The 13538-nt window shown below is 35.6% G+C and overlaps 1 protein-coding gene across 1 annotated transcript in view; it reads right to left on the minus strand.

Annotated features, from left to right (window-relative positions):
* Positions 1-13538, minus strand: part of LOC126884317 (peroxidase-like) — a 276223-nt gene that overhangs the window by 61020 nt on the left and 201665 nt on the right. The window contains exon 6 of the mRNA XM_050650256.1: positions 9104-9299. Coding sequence (XP_050506213.1) covers positions 9104-9299 — 196 coding nt within the window. The remainder of the gene's footprint in view (positions 1-9103; positions 9300-13538) is intronic.

Here is a 13538-nt window from a genome sequence, read left to right on the forward strand (position 1 = left end):
TATATTTTGAACCATATTAAAAAAGAAGCCACATCTCGATAAAATATGCTTTATCAAAAAAATACAAAGAGGCAAAAAAGTTTTAAAAATACTGTGTTTAACTAATGGTACGGCAGTAATAGTTTAATTGGAACGTACACAAACATTTGGGGGGTTTAAAGGAACAAAACCCTCATACAATTTTTATGTAAACATATTAAAAAAGAAGCCGCAACTCGATAAAAACTGACTTATCGAAAAAAATACTAAGAGGCAAAAAAGTTTTAAACATATTTAATTTAACTAATGGCACCAGAATAATAATTTATTTGAAACGGACACAAAAGTTTGGGGGGGTTTAAGGGAACAAAACCCCCATAAAATTTTTATGGGGTGCACAAATTTCACTATAATTTTTCTTTAAGATGTTCTTGCCATAAGAATGCCACATGTCCATTTTCAACAAAAAATCGCTAATAGTTTTCGATATATTCGAAAAAATCGATTTTCATTTTGTAACTTCAAAGGGCTGTAACTTTTTTTGTGTGCATATTTGTACTAAGGTAAGTTAGGTTCATTCGAACTATTCTTGGTCCCAGAATATGCGGTTTAATTTATGACCTGTATTTTTGTTACACCCTGTATAATTTGGTCTCCATTTTATAATTCACATGTTCAGTTGATTGAAAAGGTGCAGCGTAAATTGTTGAAATATTTATCATTTAAGATTAACGGCATATATCCAGAGAGAGGTATCAGAAATAGTGAGTTGTGTAATAGTTTAGATATGGTTTCATTAGAAATGAGGCGAAATTGTGCTTCACTAATATTTTTATTTAAATTGCTGCATAATTCAATTGACTGCTCCGATATTCTCAAACAAATCAACAATATTCCCCGTTAGAGGACAGGACATGGTTGAAGTCGACGTTTGTTGCTTTACCAAAGAAAACAAAGTCCGTATCCTGCAGTGATTTCCGAACCATCAGCTTAATGAGCCATATTTTAAAGCTATTTCTAAAAATTATACATCAAAGGATATATAGACTGTGCGAAGAAAAAATCAGCCGAACACAGTTTGGTTTTCGAAATGCAGTGGGTACAAGAGAGGCTCTATTTAGTATACAAGTGCTATTTCAACGATGTAGAGACGTGAATTGCGATATTTATGCATGTTTCATTGATTACCATAAAGCGTTCGATACAGTAAAGCACGACAAGCTGATGGAGATATTAACCAATATTGGAATAAACACCTGTGATTTAAGGATTATCAGCAATCTGTACTGGAATCAAACATCATCTATCCGGACAGAGGCAGGAGAATCCGACGATATCAAAATCAAACGTGGGGTCCGTCAGGGATGTATACTATCCCCACTGCTGTTTAACATCTACTCTGAGGAAATCTTTCAAGAAGCATTGGATGATGTTGAAGCCGGAATTAGAATTAACGGAGAATGTATCAATAACATAAGATACGCAGACGACACTGTGGTATTCGCTGACAGTTCTGAAGCCCTACAGGAGTTAATGAGCAGAATCGCAGAAGTCAGTCAGAGATACGGACTTTCACTAAACACTAAGAAAACCAAATGTATGATGATCTCTAAGAATGAACAGCAATTTGGACGAATCAGTGTGAATGGTCAACAAATAGAAAGAGTAAAAACATACACCTACCTTGGTACGAACGTCAATGAAAATTGGGACCATTCTATAGAAATCAAATGTAGGATAGAGAAAGCAAGATCTGCATTTCAAAAAATGGCAAAGTTGTTCAAATGTCATGATTTGTCGATACCCATAAAAGTCAGATTACTACGATGTTATATATTTCCTATACTGTTGTACGGAGTTGAGTCGTGGACTCTCACAGACGCCACCTGCAAGAAAATTGAGGCTTTTGAGATGTGGCTTTATCGTCGAATCCTGAAGATATCTTATACCGACCACATTACTAATGAGGGTGTTTTGCTGAGAATGAAAAAAGGAAAAGAGCTGTTAATCAAAATAAAAACAGCCAAAATCGAATACCTCGGTCACATCATGAGGAACAGTGACAGATATGGACTGCTGCAACTGGTCTTGCAGGGAAAAGTAGAGGGAAAGCGAGGACCAGGAAGGCGAAGGATTTCCTGGCTGAGAAATCTACGAACGTGGTTCAACACAACCACTACAAATCTTTTCAGAGCAGCAGTGTGCAAAGTGCAGATTGCCATGATGGTCGCCAACATCCGAAACGGATAGGCACTACAAGAAGAAGAAGAGGACAGTCTAACCACAATATACTGCAGATATTTTAATAGATGCAGTTCTTCTTCGTCTCGAGTTGATTCAATTCAGTCTACTTGCAATAGCCTCTTCGATAAAGGGTAGAGACCCAGAAACACTGTGTCAGAGGATGGCAAGAGACTCGAATTGAATCAAAACGAAAACGATTATTTTCTTTTTCTTTTTCATGCTTTACTCGGTTTAGAGTACAAAATGACCAAGTGTTCTTAAGGTATTCTGAGACGCATTGTTGGAGAAGCTCCTCCTAGCGGCGCCGCTTGATACTATCGTATCTCGGTTAACAGAATCCTGACTCTTGGTCGAAATTTATTTTATTTATTAAATCAATTTTAATGTACCTTCTTATCCTGTTAGAAATGTTTCCACGTTCAGAACTACACAAGCCAGAACAAACCTGATATTAAACTCCCCCATATTTGTTATGTGTGAAAATTATAATTGTTTGGTAAACTATTGTGATATATTCAACTGTAGTCAGGGCCGGCGATAACGGGCCTGCAAGGGATGCACTGCAGGCGGGCGCCCCTTTTTGGGGGCGCCAGAATGAGCTTTTTTCTGTTGGTGTTATGCAAAATACTAAAATAGAAAAATGTAATTTTTTAAATGTGGTTTAAATTTGTCTTAATGCCCTAATCTGTGTTTGTTAGTTTTGAATATCACACAATTGTAAATACAAAAATATGCAATGACTCATAGAATTTATATATAATAATATAATCAGTAATATAATTTATTGGTCAAATACTTATATCATATTTCAACCAAACAACTTGTTTTGTCAGATGATGGGTCCAATAAAACTGTAACCGAACTTTATTTACCGGGAACATTTGCGGATAGCGGGACACCGACTTAAGTCGGTTCCTCGCTGCCCGGAACACACGTTTTTAGGACACAAGTCCAAAATCAAGTCATTAATAGGGAGAACAGCTCTTCTAGCTACCTCTAAAATCAGGTGGTTTAACCACATAAAGTAATACAGAGGATGTCCCATTACCCAGGGTATCCAAGGTAACATTCAGTACAAAGTCTCTTCATTCGTTATGTAGGTAATACTATAGGGAGGGGTGGTGGTATAGCTTGTACTTGGGGGTCAGATAGATACCACTCCAGGTTATGGGCGGTCAGATAGGTACCACTCCTGGTTACGCATTGTGACCGATTTGATCTTCGGACATTGTGGGTCTCACTATTCCATTAGAAGAGACATAATGTCCCCGAGGCTGGTGAAACGAGTATCTGTGTGTATGTGTGTGTGTGTGTGTGTGTTGGGGGGGGGGGCTATTGTGTTAGTTTTGCAGGCGGGCACCTTATACCCTAGCGCCGGCACTGACTGTAGTATAAGTCAACTCGTCAGAATGGCTCATTTGAATTCTTAATTCACTTGGTAATTATCTTTTCTTTTTTCTTTTATAGTATATAGTTTATAATTAATGTAAAATTGTCCTATAAATGGATACCTGTTGGACAATAAAGCTATTATTTATTTATTTATTTATTTATTTATAAGAACGGGGGTCGTTCCAGTACAATCAAACATAGTAAAATGGGGGTAAATTGACCAAGATGATGTGAACTGTGACTGTGTAGAAACACAGAATATGGAACACGATCCCCACACTAGATCCCAGACACTATCCCCATGATACGATAAAGAAAGTAAAGTAAGCTCTCTGTAATGGGTGACAAGGCTGTACATAAGGTTTTAATCGAGGTGCCTAATTAATTTTGGTCATCTGTCTTGTTTGGTGGCTTGAGTGACTATAGACCACACATCGGCCAATCAACCATATTTTTTGAGAATTACAATTTGGATTCTTTTGAGAATCCAAATTATTAATGGATTATTTTAGGGATTAAGTTATTGGATTGAGCTATGGATTGAGATAGCTATGGATAAAACCACATTGTAGTGGATACTAAAATGTTTTCAGCTGTAGGGGAGAAGGGGGCTCCTTCAGACAGGGGGCAGCTTCAGACATTGATATTGTGGGTAAATTTAAGGACTCGGGTTGGCAACACTGCCATCAAAACATTCCATTACTACTCACACTATTATAGGCCAGTCTGTAGAACAGTGCAGTAAAGGGTTCACCTCATAAAGTGAAAAGTTAGTTTTTGGTGGTTGAAAGTTAAATTTTTGGATTGAAGGTAAGATGAGTTTTTTATTAGAAGATAAGACTTAGCATAATTAACATTGTTACCAGTTTTAAGTCCATTTAGTGCTGTATAACCTGTACTATTCACATTTGTTACTGATGGCACTCTTAGGTTATATTATTACATTTAGTGTGCACACATCGAGTGGGGCACCTTCAGACAAAAGGGTATGGGGCACTATCAGACAAACGCAATGGAAAATAGACACTTTTTTTGAAATAACGTGCTTAAAAGTTATATATATTTAGTTATTTAGTTATATATATTTATTGCTAGTTATTTAAAAAGGGTTTCTCTTTGTTGCAGATTGTCTGAAGATGGTAAGAAATAGGAAGAAAGAAAAAACAAAAGGAAATTTCGATGCCGAATCTATGAAAGAATGTGTAGCGGCCATCCTAGATGGTGAATCGATAAGAAATGCTGCTAAAAGATTTGGATTAAAATATCAAACTGTTGGTATGTACGTTAAGAAGTTTAGGGATAACCCAGAAGGCGAACATGATATGAAATTAAGAAACGATACTAGAAAGGTTTTTACTGACAAACAGGAAGACGACCTTGAGGCATATTTAATTAAGTGTTCAATAATGTTTTATGGTCTTAACAATCTAGAAACTCGTAAACTAGCACATGAGATGGAGAAAATGAACAATATTGACTGTCCTAAAAACTGGGAAGCTCCAAGAATGGCAGGAAAGGACTGGCTATACGGTTTTATGAAACGCCATCCAAGATTATCTCTCCGTGTTGCTGAAGGATGCAGTATTGCACGTGCAATTTCCTTTAACAAACATAATGTGAATGCTTTTTTTAATAATTTTGAAAACTTAATCAAAAGATACCCAGAACTCTGTGACTCATCCAGGATTTGGAATTTGGATGAAACAAAAACTGAAACTAACCAATAACCTTCTCGTGTGATTTCACAAAAAGGCCAAAAACAAGTAGCAGCTGCTGTAAGTGGTGAGAGAGGAACTCTGGTTACTACAGTTTTGTTTATAAATGCAGCTGGAAATACAATACCTCCTGCCCTAGTATTTCCGAGAGTGCACTTCAAGAGCCACATGATAAATGGAGCACCAAACGGGACCTTGGGGTTGGCTCATCAGTCAGGTTGGATGACCACTTCCATTTTCTTTCATGTGATGCAGCACTTTATAAAATGTTCAGGTTCCTCTGAAAAGAGAAGAATGCTTCTAATTTGCGACAATCATGAGAGCCACTTGTCAATTGAGGCAATAGAACTAGCAAGAGCTAATGGCGTGCACATTCTAACAGTTCCACCCCATTGTACCCACATGTTGCAACCACTGGATGTGGGATTGAATAAACCTTCTAAAACATATTATAATGCTGCAATTGATTCATGGTTGAAGTCTAACCCAGGCCCAACGTTTTGGAATCTATAACGTGGCTGCATGTGTTGGAATAGCACATGGCCGTGCCATGTTACCACAGAGAATTATAAATTCTTTCAAAAAAACAGGAATATTTCCAGTTGACAGGCACATTTTCACCGACGATATGTTTGCTCCCAGTTTGGTCAGTGAGAGACCTAATCCTCCAGACGAAACTCTTTCTGATGAACCTCTAAGATGCCAACTAGCTGCAAGTCTACCAACTTTAGAATCTGAAAAACCACCCTCATCTTCCCAAATTTCAAGCGAAAACTTTCAGCAACCAATAGACACTCCATCAACATCAAGCTGCCAAAACTCTACCCCTATGCCCCTTCAACAGCCTGGCTGTTATTTCAGTCCTGATGAGATACGAGGATATCCAAAATCAAAACTCAATACTAGCTCCAAGAAACCAAGAGAAAAGGGGAAAAGCAGAATAATAACTGACACCCCAGAAAAGCTTCTTCTGGCAGAAAAACAGATCAATAAAAAAACAAAGAAAACCTCCAACTCTAATGCTGGCTGAACGTACTAAATCCACAAAAAGAAAACTACTTTTTGAAAATGAAAAGAATGAGAAGACAACTGATGATGAAAATGACAAAAACTCTGATGATAAGGTATTAGAAGAACCACAGCAAAATTTTGACAGGAGTGAATTGAAAATTGAAGATTTTGTGCTGGTTAAATTTGGGACTGTAAAACAAAAAGATGTGTACTATGTTGGGAGAATCACTGGTAAATGTGATGATGGAGATGTTGAAATTTCATTTTTGAGAATGTCATCTAAAGTAAATTATAAATTTTTCTACCCCATCGTACCAGATATCTCTAGTGCTTCTTTATCAGAAATTGTAGCCCTTTTGCCAACTCCTTCTGAGCAGGGTACAAAGTGACAGCAATCTTTATTGTCTTTTTCAGTTTCATTAGAAAACTTCAATATGCATTAGGGGTTTGACTAAGTATCATAATATAGTTTTAAATATTGTAATAAATCATTTCTAAAACATTTATATGAGTGTTGTCATTTTTCCAATTGTGTCTGAAGCTGCCCCATTCCCCGTCTGAAGGTGCCCCCTAAGTGGGGTACCTTCAGACGTTTTTAAAAAAGTGGTTTTGATTTTTTTTTACAACAAGTATAGGGTTTAATATTAAAAGCATATATATAGTGAAAGTTGGGTAAACAATGTATCTTAGGAATATTTTCTTTCTTTATTTGGTGATGTATTTAGAGTGATATGACAGTTTAAATTTTTATGTCTGAAGGAGCCCCACTCTCCCCTACTTTACATCTTTATTTTTTAAATCTTTGATTTTTATTTCATTTCTCTGCTGGTGTGTTAAGCCATAAATTTTAACACATTTTGTAATTTATTGTCATCGAGTTGATTTATTAATGAACTAAAATCTCATGATATTTTGCAGAAGTAAGTGTGTCTTCAAACAATGGTTTAGATCCACAAATATTTGGAATATTGAGTATTCCCAACTGTACACTATTTTCATTGTAGACCATTTTTTAACCAGTACTTTTTCAATCAGTGACGTCTTGATATGTTGTGTAGGTACGTACAAGCTGGTGAGAAATGCATTGGTTCAGCCTGCTAGAATAGATTGCTTGTTAGTAACATCATCACTAAGCAAGAGTGCACACACACGTATGTTGAGCAATGCATTAATATTCGATTATTTGTCGCAGGCTGACGTGCTGAAGACCTGCTGAAATTTTGCATCGACCAACGGCACAGCTCACTAAAAAAATGCTTTCAAAGGCCTAAGTCTACGACTGACATAAAAGATTTTCGGATGGCCGAAAGTCAGTGCAAAATAAAAACTAATCATTGCCATTCATTTTAATTACCGAAACGTGTCGGCATCCTAAACAGATGAAGATAATTTTTTGGGGCACATTATTACCTGTGATGACAATAGACAGACACATAACACATATTACTCGTTGATTTTTTCCATGAACGGTGTAAAGTTAATGCTGTGTACTAAGTACTAATGTCAACTGCCTACTAAAATGCGAGACATGTTTAGTCGAATTGTGATTATTTCATGACAACGTATCTGTGTTAACACAAGAAATATTAAATAAATTTTTTTGGAAAACGATCCAGGAGGTGATCACTTTACCGACGAGGATGGTGTAAAACGTTTTTGTGCAATACGTTAAAGACGTGACTAGATTCGTTATTTGATGATAGAATAAAAAAAAATCGATTTGGTGAAAAAAATGTGTGAATAAAAGAGATTACATAGAAATATAAGATGTATTCTAAATTTTATTTACCGTACCAATATATCGCTCATCCGGAAGAAAAGTGACACAACTAAAAAAATGCATAATTCCAGTTATCTTATTAAATTGACTCCAAAAATCGTATACTTTACCAAGAAAAGTGTCACAACAGTGTCATTATTTATTTGGCAGTAAAATCAATATTTTTATACCGGAACAATGACACTTTCCAGTTATGCTCTGCCGTTTTACGTGAACTTACCGTTATGTATCACGAAATGCGTTGTATTTCAAGAAGTGTCCTAGGTAGGTATTTTTATTTTAAAAGAAATATTTTAAACAATATTTTAAAAGAAAAGTGTCATAACTCAAAATGCTGATTATTTCTTTGTTAAATCAGATATCATAGTTTTTTGGTTTTGACTCTTACACAATAGGGAATTTGCACATTTTTTTATTACATAATAATATTCAGTTTTGTTTAAATATAAGATTTTCAAAATTTCACGCTTCAAAAACTCATAATAACTTAAAAGTACAAATTTAAAATCTTCTGTGTACTTAAAATAGTTCAAACGACCCGTGACGTCACATAATATACTTTATTTATGTTTATGTTAATGGTTATATTTATATTTTAATGACATTTATCGTATGTCATTGTAATAATATATACCAGTTTGTTGAGATTGGAGTTTGATACAGTTTTTGACGGAAAGGAAAGAAGGTTTACTATGGAAAATAAAAGAAAACACTATAAGTGTTGTTTAGTGGCATTTTGTAAAAGTACAACTATTAAAAACCCCAATAAAATATTTATTGGATTACCAGCCAATAAAAAACCATCCGTGAGTTCCGGATGAGCGATATATGCTCTAAAGCAAAAGTCTGGCTCAATTTGATTGAGTTTTTTATTAGAAGGCTTGAGGTTGTGAGAACACTTAGTGTAAAATAGTTTTAATTTAAATTTTGATTGGTATAGTTAATTATTGATGGTATTGCCCTAATGAAAATAAAAACTTACCAGCTAGATAACAAGCTTCGTTAGGATTTTGAGTGGTACATATTCCTGACGCGTTTAAGGATCTTGGTGGCCATTCTTGACCATTTCTGACGTCAACTCTTAATCTACCAGCTTGGAATTGTCTGACTTGTTGATTGACTTGATCGTTATTTCCGTAAACAATAGAAAGGTCCAAATAGTGATTTACTGCAGTGAGCTGAAATAAATCATAAAAGTAAAGTTAAAAAATTATTTAAAAAATGTATAAAGATGTTACTTTTAAAATAAAATCGGGCATTGAGAAAGTCTAAGACATGGTTTATAGCATATTATACGATGGTATAACTATGGCACAAGTCATAAGATTTCAGTTTTAACTCAAATTATTAAAAATTAACAAACACTGTATTCGCTGTGAGCCGATGAGTAGAGGGGATTTGACAGTTTTCGCCAGCGCTGTTAGTGGCAGTTTTGTGCATTGAATTTGAATCATTTTATCAGAAAAGTACAAGTTTCAAACCGCGAGAGAGCCCTACCGACGCAACGAAACTCACAGCCATTAAAAACAGAGGTAACCTATAAATTTCACATAACCTTCTTGTTTTTCTCAATGGCCTCTTGCGTAAGCAGTCATCCAGTCCCACGAATTTATATATTAAATATTAAAATTATAACGAATAAAATAAAAAAAAAAACATAATTATTTTTACTATTAATTCTGTGTATTCGTTCAGTAATCAGGTTACAATAATATTTCAGTTCATAATTTGTGTTTTTCTAGAAAAATATGTATTTTTCTCGTTTTGTATATTTCACATACATACACCAATTTTATCAGAAAAGTACAAGTTTCAAACCGCGAGAGAGCGCTACCGTCGAAACGCCAAGCCAATTAGAAAGTTTTTATTTACAACTACATATTTTTTTACATTTAAAGCTAAGATATGAATAATAGTACAGTGCACAGATTCTAAAGATGTTGGTGGGGGATGGCGTCTATGCGGAGTATTATAGTCGATGCATGAGAGAAAAAGTATTCGAAATATTGAAATAACAAATTTTATATTATTTGTTATTTAATTATTTCGAATACTTTCTCTCTCATAGACCGACTATAATACTGCGCATAAACGCCATCCATCACAGACAAATTTAGAATCTGTGCACTGTTATACTTAGTTGAATATTATGTTTATATGAATACCTCTCCAGGAGAGGTATTCGACAGGGAGATACTATGTCGCCTAAGTTGTTCATTACTGTACTTGAACATGCTTTGAAATCACTGGAATGGGAAAATAAAGGAATAAATATCGATGGTGAGATGCTCAGTCATCTACGATTCGCAGATGATATTGTTCTGATTTCTGATGACCTAAAAACTGCCAATGATATGTTGAATGAACTCCGCAATGCAGCACGTAAAGTAGGTCTAAATATTAATTACCAAAAGACCAAAATGATGACGAATTTAGTTCCGAGCCATCCTTTAAAGGTAGAAGACGTCGAAATTGAAGTTGTTGACAGCTACATATACCTTGGACATACGGTAAAAATTAGCAGAGACAATCAAACTGCTGAGCTGCTAAGAAGAATAACTCTGGGATGGGCAGCATATGGAAGACTACGTGATATTTTTAAAGGTGATATACCTATCAGCTTAAAAAGAAGAGCCTTTAATCAATGTGTCCTGCCTGTTCTTACATATGGCGCAGAGACACTTACCCTAACAAGGACATCTGCACGAAAACTACAAGTGACGCAACGTAGAATGGAAAGATCATTGTTGGGCATAACGTTAAGAGATAGGGTAAGAAACGAAGAAATTCGTAGAAGAAGTGGTGTAGAAGACATAATAAAACACATAGCCAAAATTAAATGGAAGTGGGCAGGACACGTCGCTAGAATGAAAGATGATAGGTGGACCAAAAAAATCTTGGAATGGAGACCGAGAGCGGATAGACGAAACCCGGGAAGACCACCCACAAGATGGACTGACGACATAAAGAGGATTTGTACCAACTGGATTGCAGCAGCGCAGGATAGATCTGAATGGAAGTTTTTCGAGGAGGCCTATGTTCAGCAGTGGACGACTATGGGCTGATGATGATGATGATGATGTTTATATGGTTCGTACAGTATAAATACCGTTGCACGTCATCCGCGTCATAGCAAGTGACTTCACATGATACGAACACAAAATATAAGTTGTAGGTCTGTTCGTTCTTAAAATCTTTTAGCCAAGTACAATGGAATTACAGCCACTAGACATATTTTATGTAAACTTAAAGAAATATACCATAACTTGTTTCATTTAATTTGTATAATAGTATGGTATAACTAGACCCCAACCCAGACATCCAAAGTGAAAGTTATCCTTCAACACCAAATTGTTCTATATGGTTCACACATTGGTCAGTAAAAAGTCACTCCATTTTGAGGGCGGGTTAGGGGGGGAGGTGGGGGAGAAGTCAGTTAATTAAGAGTTTTTTTTTAGGATTTTCGTCAATATTTCCAAAACTATGCGATTTAGCGTGAACAATGTTGTATACAAAAATATTCTGCATTAAATTCTAAACAAAAAAGGTCCTATGCATAATCCTTCTAAAACGAACGGTTCCAAAGTTACCGAGGTATTATAGTATAAAATTGGTCCAAAAAAGGCCTACATCCAAAATAAAAGTTTTCCTCCATCACCAAATTGTTCTATATCATCCACATATTGTTCAGTAAAAAGTTACACCATTTAGAGCGTCGGGTTTGGGGGGAGGTGGAGGGGAGAAGTCGCAAATTAGTAGTTTTTTACGTTTTTCGTCAATATTTCTAAACCTAAGCGGTTTAGCGTGAACAATATTCTATACAAAAATGTTTTACATTAAATTTGAAACGAAAATTTTACTATTGGAAAGATATTTATGTGATATTGTCCATAAAAAATTCAGATTAGTTTTCTCCGTACTAGAGATGTACTGCCTAGGCCTGTAGAAGCCTCTTGATGAGGTTGACGTTCCTTCAAGGCCTTATCAGTAACATACCACCGGCCAATGAAATAGCAAATTATATTTAGAAAACAAAATCCTGTTAAAAAAATTAGTTTCTTCCGTAATAATGTTATAATTTATCCAAACAGTGTAAAAAATATGAAAAACCTCCACTTTACACTCTCCGTAATTCCGGAACCGTTGATTCTAGAACAATTATGCATAGGATCTTTTTCGTTTTATATTTAGTGTAGAACATTTTTGTATAGAATATTTTTCACGCTAAGCATCTTAGGTTTAGAAATATTAACGAAAAATCTAAAAAAAACTACTAATTTACCGACTATTCCCCTCCCCTCCGCCCCAAACCCTACGCTCAAAATAGTGTAACTTTTACTGGACAATATGTGTATCATACAGAACAATTTGGTGTTAAGTAAGTAACTATAACTATTTAAATGTCTTCTTCTTCTTCTTTTTATATAGACATTACTCTGTCTGTTTTTCAATGTGCCTCCAGTAAGTTGTCATTCCATCTTTTTCGTGGTCTTCCCACTGATCGTCTTCCTATTGGGAAACCGTCTCTCGCCGTCCTTACTACTCTATTTGTTGTCATTCGGCTTATGTGGTCGTTCCATTCTACTCTTCTGCTTTTCACCCAGTTATTAATGTTGTCCACCTTGCATCTCCTTCGTATATCTGCACTTCTAGCTCTATCCCGCAGCGTCTTACCATCGATTTTTCGCAATGTTTTCATCTCTGCTGTTTATAGCATTCTTTTTGTCCTTTCTGTGTCAGGTCGTGTTTCTGCCGCGTATGTCATTATTGGTCTGATGACTGTTTTGTAAATTCTGCCTTTCACTTCTTTTCCGATGTTTTTATTTCTCCATATTGTTTCATTCAGGCAACCTGCGGCTCTGTTTGCTTTATTCACCTGATCTTCTACTTGTGTTTCGAGCTTTCCGTAGCTGCATAGTGTGATGCCTAGATATTTAAACTCCATGACTTGTTCTCTTATTTGACCCTCCAGCTCTAATTTACACCTTATTAGATCTGCTGTTATAACCATGCATTTAGTCTTTTTTTGGGAAATTAACATGTTAAATTTTCTAGCGGTTATATTAAATTCGTGCAGCATACGTTGCAAATCATCTTCACTTTGAGAGATTAGTATTGCGTCGTCTCCATAGCAGATTATTTTAAGTTGTTTTTCTCCCATTTGGTATCCTTTTTTTGTTCTTATTTTTTATTATTTCGTCCATGATCAGGTTGAACAACAGAGGACTCAGGGAATCTCCCTGTCTTATTCCATTGCCAGCTTCAATTGGGTCAGTTAGTTCTTCATCTACTTTTACTTTTATTGTGTTGTTCTGGTAGATATTTTCGATCGTTTTAATTATTCCTAGAGGTACCTCTCTTGCGTACAATAAATGGATAACGTCCTTTAATTTGACCCTGTCAAATGCCTTCTTAAG

The sequence above is a fragment of the Diabrotica virgifera genome, chromosome 5 (genome assembly GCF_917563875.1).
Source record: "Diabrotica virgifera virgifera chromosome 5, PGI_DIABVI_V3a".
Taxonomy (NCBI): domain Eukaryota; kingdom Metazoa; phylum Arthropoda; class Insecta; order Coleoptera; family Chrysomelidae; genus Diabrotica; species Diabrotica virgifera.